This window comes from Dromaius novaehollandiae, chromosome 2 (assembly GCF_036370855.1).
Source record: "Dromaius novaehollandiae isolate bDroNov1 chromosome 2, bDroNov1.hap1, whole genome shotgun sequence".
Lineage (NCBI taxonomy): Eukaryota > Metazoa > Chordata > Aves > Casuariiformes > Dromaiidae > Dromaius > Dromaius novaehollandiae.
In genome coordinates, this window is record NC_088099.1 from 61,529,607 (window position 1) to 61,542,363 (window position 12,757).

General features: G+C 38.7%; 1 protein-coding gene across 4 annotated transcripts in view; it reads left to right on the forward strand.

The window, feature by feature from the left end:
* The window catches only part of RAMP3 (receptor activity modifying protein 3), a 59,374-nt gene extending 47,144 nt beyond the window's left edge, over positions 1–12,230 (forward strand). For 2 of the 4 annotated variants that reach the window (XM_026123596.2, XM_026123597.2), the window contains exon 4: positions 10,839–12,230. In XM_026123596.2, the coding sequence (XP_025979381.1) occupies positions 10,839–11,094 (256 nt within the window). In that variant the 3' untranslated portion in view covers positions 11,095–12,230. The remainder of the gene's footprint in view (positions 1–10,838) is intronic. The other 2 variants (XR_010387700.1, XM_064506649.1) reach the window with 2 other exon arrangements.
* The last annotated feature ends 527 nt before the right edge of the window (positions 12,231–12,757 follow it).

Genomic DNA, 12,757 nt, shown 5'->3' on the forward strand with positions numbered 1-12,757 from the left:
TTTCTTGCATATACTCAGGACAGAGTTACAGGGTACGTGGAATACCAGGGAAATTAGGTGAGTTAAAGGCAGTAGTTCATATTTTTTTAGTTTGCAAATGAGCAGCTTCAGGTCTCCCTTACCAGTGGATCTCTTTCAGTTTGTTGCAATTTTTTTTGTCGCCTGAGAGAGCTCAGGTGTAACTTTGTGTTCGCCATGGAGAGCATTTTCCTTTCTTATGTATGTCAGTGAGGCGTAGAGGAAATAGCAGAAAGAAGCTCAGGGAATCTTTCCCTTCCCCTCTGGCAAATGCTATGCAGCTTCTTTGCCTAAATAATCCTCAAAGACTGAAAACTGAGCTTTTCTGGAACTCTACCTTCTCTCAATAAAAAGCTACTTTCTGGCAACCCCCTGGTTACCTAAATAATTAAGCTCGCTCTCAATAGGTACTGACCCTGTGGGTGACTTCAACCACATTTAAAAGAGAAGAGATAATCATAACACATTAAGTTCCTACAAGTTTCATGAAAATAGGCAACTGTGTAAAAGAGATTACTCACATTGGAGGAAAGGTTGTAGTATACGGTCAAACAGTGGAGATTTCACAAAGGAAAAAGTTGTTTTCAATATCCTAGTTGCAATTGCAGGAAAAGAATCAAAGTTTGCATTTTATTAGATAGACATGAGAAACCTTAATCCCTAGTTAAGGGGGCCTGGCCTTCATAGTTTTGCTGCTTACCATTTAGAAGTGGTAATAAAAAGTACTGTTTTCATGCAACCTGACTGCTGTGGCAACCCTCCCAAATTAATATCGCCAAACAGCTTGAGGTAGGCTGAACGTCATGGTAGCTAGGGGTACTTGTGAAAGTGCTCTTCAGTGATGTCTCTGCTTTACTGTAGCTTTGAAGCCTTTATAGCAGCGTTTGCTCCTGTGTGGTCTTAACTGCTTCCACGTACATCATGCGTATAGAAAACCTGTCCTATCATATTATCAGCTTAAAATGGATCTTAAAATTGAGTGGGGGATAAATATTCCTCCTTATTTTTTTTGTTTTTTCTTATGGGGGGCAGACACAGATTTACTGAGGAGGACAGGGTCTTCAGCCCTGAAATTTGTGCTGTTTGGCATCGTATGCCTTCTTGTGCCATGTGGGATGTCCCTGCCTCACTCCTACGCATGTCAGGGCGTGATGCCACAAGAAGAAGCAGCTGCGCTGATTTATGTAGGTGTGGTCTCTGATCTTCCCTTCATTTTTGCATCGGGTTTGGGCACTTCAGGCTCTCCAGGTTTTTACAATCCACACTCCTTTTTAGGACTGTAATCTGGAGCCTTGGTCCAGAATCCAGGAGACCCATGTTTTAATCCCAGCTCTGCTGGGAGCAAGTCATGATTCCTTATTATGATTGAGTTTTCCCCACCTGTAAAATAATGAGGACATTTACTTCCTTTGTAAATTAACGTATGAAAGTTATTAGATGATACATAGACATTATTAACAATATTTTATTTGCCTATAACTATCAGTAAAATACATTAGCTACTAAAAGTTTGTGTGGAGAAGTCAGTGTTTGAAATAGCAAGCTTGCATGCTTTTTTTTGTTTTATTATCTCTATTTAGAATCAGTTGTTTTATTTTAGATAGCGTTTCATAACTGCTGTCTGACATTGAAATCAAAACTCTACAGTCATCCAGACTGGTTTTATTTGTATCTTCTTCTTTCAGTGGTATCTGGTCTCTCACTGTCACTGCAGGGATACTCACTTGTGTAAGTTTTTGAGTACAGATGTTGTGAAGTGATACTGAAATAACGCTGCATTTGTCTGGTTCTTTCACAGTGAAAATTGTGAGGGCAGGTTTTCTTTGCTTTGCTTAACTTGTACTTTATAGCAGGGTTGAGAATGAGAAACAGATATAGCTACTGTATGCTTCATTTTAACACTTACAAGGCAATCAAATAATACAGGGATTTTTGTTTTATGCTTGAGAAGTTTTAAGGCTTCTGAAATGGATGCAACTATTTATATATGGCACATATGGCCCCTATTAAGGTAGTCATTAGAGACCACATTGTCTTCTATTACACAATATTTTTGTGAGGTTGGACAATGCTACTTAAGCTTTATTTAGAGGGACAAATAAGAAACAGGGATGTCTGACTGATGAGCACACGCAGATTCTCTTGGCAACGCCTCTCCTTCATGAACATCTGCAGGACAAACCAGCACAGCTCCTCGTGGTGCTGTAAGATTGACTGCTCCACGTTGTTCTGCGCATCGTGATGATTCAGCAACTGATTTGCGAAGAGTGCGTACGTTGGTGCTGGGCGGGGAGGAATACAACAGAGAGCAGAAACCTTGCATCTGCCAAGTTAAACTGCCACTATTTTTCAATTATATGACCTGAATTCCCAAATAGTTTTGAATGATTGTACCTGAAATTTGCTACAGAGACGTTAGTAGTCACCAAAGGAAGAGGAAGAAAAAGAGGCTTGGAAATACTTCATAGGGAATTTGTATGTGCCGGGGTATCTATGTTATACTGATTTCAAAATAACAGGCTTCAGGGGCTTTTAGAGACTGTCTTTTGGGATTTCAGTAGTTCTAAAAATCTGACTCTAAAGAATTTGTGGTAGATTCCATAATGGCTTGTGTCCCTCCAGACCCAGATTATTCTCTTAAACTCTGCTTCTAAAATAATTTGAAGCACAAAATTTTAAACAAACAAATCTCAAACAACCCATCAACAGGAGACCAAGAAGAAGAAAGCAGTAATTCTACTACCTTTTATCACTCTATCTTCATTAGCTGTAATATCATAGCTTTCTAAAATGAAAGGTACAGTATAGTAAAAACTTATATTTTTAATGAATCCTGTTTCTCCTCCACCTACTGTCCAGTCTCACTGTTCTCAAATATCATTTTATGGTTAATGTTTCTTCAAGGTTTGGGAATTGAGATGCTTTTGTTTATTTATGTATTTTTTTGCTTACAACACTGAAGTTTGTTTTTAAAACTATTCTGCTTTCTTTCAACTTTCCATGAATAATAAATGGCTCCTCTTTTCCCTCTTGCCGTTCTCTCTGTTTTCTATCAAATGCAAGTGTTACTACAACGTTTGCTGGTGTAGGACCAGGACAGAGAGCAGGCATCAAACTTCCTAAAATAGTACCAAATCCAGGCCTCAGTCCTGTTGGCAGTGTTATATGTTAAGCTCATTCTAAATTGAGATAGCAGGTTTGCTGCTGCAAACCTGAGGATATCTGGTTACAGCAGCACTTGTTAACAAACAACTCTGCTATGTCTTAGGGGCTTATGCAGAAATTAGCTGCAGCTGTAACTGTGGTCTCTGTCAGCTGCTCTATCATCAAAATTGTAATTCAAGTAAACTTTAGAAAGTGACCAGTGATGATTTAAAATTGATGCATCACAGGTGACCCTATTGTTACAATAAGAAATGTGCTATTGTAACCCAGAAATACCAAGTGGCCAATGTATATGTATTTGAAAGTTAACATAGCAGCTTAATATCTGTTGCATCAAACTGTTGAAGGGATTTGCCTCAACTTGAAAATTTCCAGCAGAGTTGTTGTTCACCTCAGTGATCCCTCCCATGAATATTTTCAATAATTAAGAAGCATTTTCCAACAAAATCTTGTGGCAAAAGGTTTAGCTTTCCATGGCCACTGAAGCTCAATTATATGTATACAAATATATGTACATACACAAAAACTCCTTGACAACAGCATTTCGTCATAATGAAGGTGAAAGATATAATTTTTTCTATGTTTCTCCTCTAAATATTGAGCACACTAAAATAGCACGTGCACATAGCACATTTGTTGCCGCATGTATTTTTCCTCTGGAAGCTATTCTAGAAGGATTTCTGTGGAGTAGTTCAGCCTTCTTCCTTCTAGATTGCCTTTGTCCCTGAAGAGTTCATGATTAAGTAATATATTCTGGCATAATTCATTGTTTATACAATAGCATAGTAAATAGTGCTTTAGTCAAACTAATTTAAAGCCATAGCTCTTGAGCCAGATCACGGTGAAGAGGGTGACACTGTAATGTTGTAACTGTGTAATCATCTCTAAGGAACAAAACAAACTCATATTTGGAGGATGCAGTACGTGGATGAACCTTTGCAAGCCAGGCGCTTACCAGAAATTCCCCGATGGCCAGTTCCATGCGCTGCCTTGGCATTCCTGCATTCTCTTTTGTCCTCCCTAGTGCGTTCCCTATGTCTCAATTTCTCTCTCTGCCACTGAAATGGGAACTCACGAGGTGGCTGGCAGCATCTGAGACCTAGTGCAGCTTCTTCAGTATGTTAAGTACATCTTTTCCCACACCTCATTACTGATGGTGATGGCCACTTAGCTGATGTGGTACACATAAGAAGCTGGTTACATATACTTAACTTTTTGCAGAATTAGGATTTGCCTCCTCCTGCTGTTTTGATTTTTTTGTCTAATACAAGAGGCTTATGGGGTTGGATCCTATAGCCATGGCATAGTATTGGCTGCTTTTCCTCTGAACTAGTGTTCCCTAAGGAATGGGTTGAGTTTACTACTAAGTAGTGATTAAAATATAGCTCAGGACTACTAGTAAAAGCTTGGTAAAATTCCTGTGATACTAAATTTTTTATTTTTATAGCATAGAACCTGATGTCAGGCTACATTTCCTTCCTTATTCTGCATTTGCTTAATATGGTAGCTTCTATTGCTCATGGGAGATGGATATCTAAACTGTTGCTTAAATCTAGAGTTGCTCTTTTTATTTCCTTGCTATATCTTTAAGAAGTTAACAAGAGTTTACTAATAATTGTGCATTTTGGGGTTTTCAGTTAGGTTTATTCAGCCATTTCTCATTTTCCAGAAAGCTGTTGATGTGAAGCCAAGGGTGGAGTTCTGTATTTATTTCAAAGAACACCAGAATGTATTTATTATTTTCAACTCCAATGAGTAAATCTGTCACAATGCCCATTATTCAGTGGTGTGAGAGTAAACTTTACTTTATAATATTGTCATTAACCCAGTAAGGGATTTTTGCCATTTTTTTTCTGCATGCATTTCCTTCCTTACCTTTCGTAGCGTATTATTTTCTTTTGGCTTAATCCTATGTTGCAGAACAGCAAATCGGGTCTGACTAGGGAGGTACAAGTGTGTCTGTGAGAACACTCCCCTTGGCAGAAGATGATGTGGGATTACAGGAATGGTGAGATGTAGCTGCAAATCTGTTTGGAGAGACGTTGAATGAAAAAGGCATGGAAGCGTTCTATCATATTTGTAGGCTCATAGCTGATCATAAAACTAAAGCTTCACTGTTAAAGTGATGGTGAAGCCTCAAGAGAGAATCATCTTAAGGTTTGGATTGCTATTTGAAGTTCATCTAGGCTGGTACACCCTTAAATTCTAGAAAATTTGGCTGGATGTCACACAAGAGTAGGCTGTTTTGTGAGGTTATTTGGTACTTCCTGCTTCCACTACAGCTGGAAATGCTGTAAGAAGAGCCTTTCTCATGGTATGGTATTTATTATTATCAATATTTCTCATTCCAGACCTGGTGGAGACTCCAAGTACCAAAAAACATGCTAGAATGAAAAAGTATCATTAAAGGGCCTTTATCTGAATATTGTTTTGAGAAGAGGCTGATTGCTTTTTTATATATATATATATTTATATATATATATAAATTCATTTAGACATGTCTACTAATGGTATTTGACTCAAGATGTATAAGCTTTCTTCTTCTGAGAACTTCAGCATTTTTCTTGAAAGCAAGTGAGATAGAATTAATTTTCCATCTTTGGGAGTCTAGTTACTTAGTTTCTCTATGCTATTCAGTGAAGAGTACCTTACTGGCTAGATTCATATCAGGTATAATTCCAGGGAAACAAATAGGGTTATAACAGGGCTGATCATTCATTTTGAAATGTAATTTAATATATGACTGCCTATAAAGGAACTTCTTTGTTGAACCTGTGTTTTAAGGATACATATTTCTGATGCATGAGGGCTGCTGTTTATCTACAGGGCTTGCAGTTTTGGAATTGATTAAGAAGGTTTCTCTCCAGTAACCAGCAATTGAACTAGCAGTTTGAAGACATTTTTAGAGTTGCCAACAGGCAGCAGAACAAGTCAAGAGTGAGGACTGATATCATATAACAAGTCAGGCCTAGCAAAAGAGGAATCTTGTCCCTTCTGAGAAATACAGAGAGGTTCAAAATGTGTTTATTTATTTAAATATGCCACACATCTTGTAGTATCCTGGAACAGTACCTCTAGATTTCTGACCAGGATTGTGGGGTAGCAGAAGTGAGTGTCCCTGGAGTATATTGCCAGAGTTGCATCAAACTCCATTTCTGCTAGGGAGAGTTTTTCCCCATATTTTTGAATACTCAATGGACTGAAAATAGCATACATTAACTGATTATATATCTTGCTGTTTGATAGCAATACCTTTCTTTAATTATATTGTATTACTAATCAGGAAGCTGATAGATGTAAAGGGAGGTTGTGAAATTGTGGAGGCCTTTATTTTTTTAATTTCCGACCTCTCTCATTCAGCCATGTTAAAACCTTCATGCCTCCTAGTACACAACCGGTTGTATGTGACCAGAGAGTCTCTGGGGTGGCCTGTCTACATGAGTGCTGGATAGACGGCACAATTCCCTTACTGGAACTGCTGGTTGATACACTGAACACATCTAGCAAATGACTTCACGAGTTTTTCTCGTATAATGTAATATATGGCACCCTGCATTTTGAGAACTGTTTGAGAGCTTTTGAAACAAAAGTTTTCTTTCAGAAAGTGCTCATTTGTTGAAACTGCTAATGAAACCATCTATTTGGTGTCTTGGTCCTTTCGTTAATGAAAATTTGGAGGAGGGAACTGTATTTATTCTTTTTTACTAACCAGCCATCTCTGCAGTTTTTTGATGCAGGAGGGTTAAGGGAGACCAAGAATTTGCCACATTACTTCTCTGGGTTGTGGGAAACTAGGGATGGGGTTCAGATCCCCGCTTAGACTGACCTGTGCCCTAAGAGGTAGGCGACTGAGTATTCTGAGAAGGGTGAGATGAAATACATCTAGCTGTCTTGTTTCTCCAAGTGGGGGCTCTGTGAAACACTGTCCCATCAGGGCACCTGTGTATGCTAGCACCTCCAACGACACCTACCTACTGTCCATGTTCTTGGTTATGTATACATGTATAAATACATTTTCCCACAGGTAAAATAACTCTCAAAATTTCCACAATTTTTACAAAAATGAACCACATGGCTGTTATTATCTGGTTTACTGGAATCATAAAGTACAGGAGATAGTGTGCTCTGAAAATAAAGAGTATTGTTCTAAAATATTGCAAATAGCTGTTTAAGACAAATGTGTTACAGCCCAGAGATTGCTCCAAAGAGGGATTAGCTATTTTTAATGTTCTTTTGACAGTGAATATTATCAATAATATGCAGTATGACCCAATTGTTGGTTCCTCAATAAAACTTACAATGATTCTGCTGAGCATACCAGTGGAGAAGATATTTTTATGCAAATTTCAGTGCTCAGACTATGTTATGCTTAGTTTTCGCCCTTCACTACTGGCCTCCTAAATTGAGTTGAAACTCCTGACTACATTAATTTTTCAACCCATTGATCACAGAGCTTGTGTGAGGCTTGGAGAACCTGGCTAGTAAATATCCTTATTGACTAAGGAGGGCCCTTGTAGCTAGCCTGAAAGAGGGCTGAAAATGTGACTCAGCGCGGAGAATAATAACCTTCCCACACCTCCTCCTAATCCCCGAGGCTGAAGTACTGGAGCTTATACTCCTGCTCTCCAATTACTTGTTCTGGGAATAAGTATACAATGTAATTTCTAGGTCTTTCCTTTCACAAAACGTATTATTTTTATGTATTTATGTTGCAGTACCTCCAGTCAAAGGCCAGGGCTTCTTTGTAAGGGGTAGTGTATTACACAGAATGAAAGGGCTTCCTTCCCTAACCTTTACAATGTGAATTAAGAGAATTATATAAGGCATAAGAGAATTAAACACAGGAGAATTGAATTGGCATTAAATATTTATTAAACCCTACCTCCCTCTTAATAAACAAACAAACAAAAACCTTGCAAACCAATTGATCAACTATAAAAAGCCAATGCTGTGGTAATTAGAATTTGGTTGATATCTTCTGAAGTGGATGTTACCCAGTACCGTGCAGTGGATTTTTGTTTTTTCAAAGTGAGCGTTCTGTTGCAGTGCAAAAGCTCTAAATTACTAAATTACATAAATATTTAAGTGAATGGATTATTACTCGCAGATGCATAGTTCTCAAATAGTTTGGATTTTTCATTTTTTATCTACATTCTCACATTTGCCTGAAAAAAACAATTATAGTGCAGGTACCAGGTTTTTTTCTGTTTGTTTTTAGAGAAAGAGTATTAAGTGAGTGTTGTGAGGAATTCAAACTATTAGGATGACACTTATGTTCTGTCTCAGCTCCTAGGGATTCAATCTTTTAAATACAACATAACTCCTTAATTATTTTTTATCTTGCATTTTGGAAGCATTTAACCATGTTTTTCTGGCTGTCTTGTACTTGAAATTCAGTATCAGTGGGAAATTTTAGTTGTTCATACCATCTAACATTTTATGACAAAATTCTGCAGAAATCTTGAAAAAACAGTAAACTTGCTACAGGATATTTTAACCACCCTGGAGAGGGAAAAAAAAAAATTCTATCATGAAGTCTTTCCTTTTAGGGCCCATTTATATGAAGCTGCTACAGACCACCAGGATTTTTTTTATTGTGCCTGTTATTCTGCCAGAACAGATGGGACCTGAAGGCAGTGTGGACAGACGTGGCTGCGGCAGTGGGGACGCTAGGTGCCCATTGGTGGCAGGCATCACTAACCAGAGCATGGCACAGAGCAGGGTTGGAGCAGAGCCCAATCCTTCCTGGAGCCCTGCCCTGTGTCTGTGCTAGATAGAGCACTGACCTGTCTGGGCAACCCAGTGCTAGCTCCACCGCCTCTGCACTGTAGTCTGTTGAACCTTGTAGGCATGCCTTTAGATGTATTATTCTTCAGGTCCTTTGGGACTGTCTCTCCCATACTCAGCTAGACATCTATGGATTCTAATTTAGTCCAAGGACAAAAAGGATGGATGCTACGGGATTGCGTGGAAGAATGACACTATTAAAATAACAAACCGATAATATTTTTATTTTATTTTTAGCTTATTTCCTGTTGTTTCCCTGTGGCTGCTGACCTTGTAACAAAAGCTTCCTTTCTAGTTGCTTTTCTTAAAATATACATATATTGTGCATATATGCATCTGTGTGGCAGAGCATCTGGGTGTGGTCTTGCCAGATCATCCGGTGTATTTGCCTATGAATAAAGCAATGTCAATGCAAACTCCCTGAGAATGAGAACTATGAGGTGAGAGAGTGCAGAAGGACCTTTTTGTGAGACCTTTTTCTTCATTCTCTTTTTGTGAACACAACCCTAAGGAGGTTACTCTGTAGGCTGTGTTCCCAGCCTAGGTGGTGGTAGCATGGGCAGGCAGCCATTGCTCCTTGGAGACAGGCCTTACACAGTAGACATCAATTCAGTCTTGACCCAGACACAGAATGTCTCTCCTTCACTGCTTCGCAGCAAAGGACTGAGTCAACATGAGTCCCCTGTGGTACTTCACATAAGAATGAGTCATTCACCAGGCGTTTGGGTATTTATCCATACTGAAAAGGAGGTTGGGCCTTCGGATAATAATGCAGAATGCCATCCCTTGAGGCATCATGTTTCGTTTTTTTCTCTCTCCTTTCTATTTTTTCTTTCCCTTTGAAGTGAGGTTATTGAGTCACACAGAACTGAACAAAACGCTTAAGGACGCAACAGACAATAATTCAGCTTCCTTATTTCTTCCCCTGTTCGTGTACTGACCAGACAGTCTTCATCGTCTTAATTTCCGATCTCCTGTCTCATACTCCATTCCCTTCCTGAATTTCCTTGGCTTATGATAACACTACAAAACCCATCTGATTACTTATTTAGGCATATTGTTTCCTTTTTTTTCTGAGGGAGAGCCAATTCTTGTAAAATAAATACAAGTTGTCCTTGGACAGGTAAGTTCCAACACATGCTGTGTTGAAATCAAGTGTTACACATTTCAGGGAGTTCCCAGTCTCTTATGAGTATTAAGAACAGGTTTAAGTAGGATGGTTTTCTTTGTTTTCCTATTGGGCACTTGCTGGAACTGGGAAAAAGATAAAGGTTATCAAAAGCTGACTTTTCTGTGTTTATTTTCCCATCGTCATCTTATTGCTAAAGGATATACCAGAACTGGAATTATTACACAGTAATGTGTGCTGTGGCTTAGTTCCAACATCACATCGTGATTTTGGCCACAGTCTCCTGTCCAGTGACAGATGGGGCATGAGTTATCTGTACTTTGCTTAAACTGTACTGTTCTTGGCACATTTGTGTGTATATTTTTTAATGATATTATAGCTGACTCTACTGAGGAGGTTGTAATTCTGCAGTGTTTAAATGGAATTAGGAAGTCCTGGCCATAGTATAAGCAACCAAAAGACAGGTTTTGACCCCTGGCCTTCCAGGATACCTGTATTTCATCTAGAATCTCTTGGTCATATGATTACACATGAGTCAGCTCTCCATCTGGCTCAATGTGTCGGGTTTGATACCCATAGCTTCCATTCAAGGTCCTTCAGCAGAGTATCTATGTGATCAGCAGAGTATCTATGTGATAGACCCAATCTTGCAGATTCTTTATGGCAGCCATTGTAGCTTTTTTTTGAGTTATATACATATGTGTTCTGTTTCAACTTCTCATTTTTTTACTTTTCCTAGGTATTATGACAACTTTACTCAGTGCACAGAACATGAAGCCAACAATGCAAGTTGCTTTTGGCCAAACCCCCTTGCAGAGGGCTTTATCACTGGAATCCATAAACAGTTCTTTTCAAACTGTACTTCAGAAAAGGTTCACTGGGAAGACCCACCAGACGAAATTCTCATAACTCTGATCTTGATCCCAGTCATGCTGACATGTGCCATGATAACGCTGGTAGTGTGGTGCAGTAAAAGAAGTGATATCCTGGTTTAAGTTGCTCCTCTCGGCTTTATTTTTCCCATTTCTTTCTTCTAAAAAACCTTAACAAGGAGGAAAAAAAGAGGAAACACAAAAATTTCAGATCTGCAGATATGGAACCTGTGAGATGCTAAGAGAGAGAGGACCATCCTGTGTTCAGACAGCTGCTGCTGCTGCTGCCAAAAGTCACTGCTTCTGAGCTAGCCATCAGTGCTGCCAATAGAAAGCTTTCTAGTAATATCAGGACCCATCATCATGGAGTTCACAAGCAGTTCTGAGAAGCAGGAGAGTCCCCAGGAAAATGAACCCGTTAGCTACAAGAGAGGTAAAGTTATTTTCCTACAGTTAAAACTGGTTAGTAAAGTACGTTCTCAAAAACTGCATGTAAGTGTGTGTACGCATGGTATAGCATCAACTTTGGGGGAGGTGATATGTCTTGAGTTTTCATGCAGGACAGTTGAGGTTTTCATCTGTGAATCCTGTGACTTGAATGGAAGATCATCAGCAAAGGAAATGAATGTGGATGTAACCAAATGGCAACTTTTCCTGGAAGCTAATTACAAACATCATTATCAAGAACTGGAAATATTGTCTTGGCAAAAAGAACAATTTATATGGCCAGTGACTACCCCTACAGGGAACAGATCATGCCACGTTATAGAATAGTTTATAAATGCCTTTAAGCATGGCTAGTTGGAGTTGGATGGCTCACAAACAAACTTTGGGAAGGATACAGGTCTTATTTCACAAAGCTGGAAGATGCGAGCAGAAAGGGGATGATACACTAAGGAGTGGTGAAGAAACTTTCATGTGCCAAACTCTTTATTTTTCCTCTCTTGTAATTATTATTCTTGACGACTTGTGTTCGTTGTATAGTCCTCACTCTCGCTTCAAATTATGCAAGTGATGCCCTACAAATAAACAAAAAGGTGTGATGTTGATTGAGGTGCCTTTCAGAGAATAATTTTGTACATAAATCAATTTTCATCATGTGAAGAGCATGGGAACTAAAGTATGAACATCAAAAAGGTATGAACGTTGTTTGGAACAGACAGAGGAGGAAAGATAAAAAATCTAATCAAAAGTCTTATTCGATGAAACTATTTCTATGTAACAATTTAAATAAATATCATATACCTAAAATAAAACAACTTCTATGTTTGTGTTGTAAACTGCTCCTGTCTGTCATTGCTCAAAATGCCTTCAAGTCAAATGCTTCCTTACTATGAGTGACCAAATTCTGTTACAAGTGAGTCTCCATTTTTTCCATACATTATACCCACACATAAAATGCAGCCAGAATGGCCAAGTAATGGTGTTTTCTGTCTATGCTAGCTTGATTTTTCCTCCTTTAAGATTCTGGCCTGATATTTGAGATTCAGATCTGTGTGTATGAGGAGTGTTTCTAGGCCTGAATCAAAATAGAATTGTCCTCTTTATTAAAATTGCTCATGTGTGGCTAGATAAAGAGCACCTGTAGCTGTATTGTTTTGTTTTCACATCCTGTCCCAAGAGTTGAACACAGTTGCTTGTTATTTTCATTACCCTTGTGGTAGTATGATTCATTTTGTAAGGTGTTTCCTGTGTATTTTTCCAAAGATACTCTTTAATTCTCTGGAAGCTATTAGAAGATTGCTCTTTGTAGAAGAGTGAAATATGTGGTAAGGATTCTGTTCTG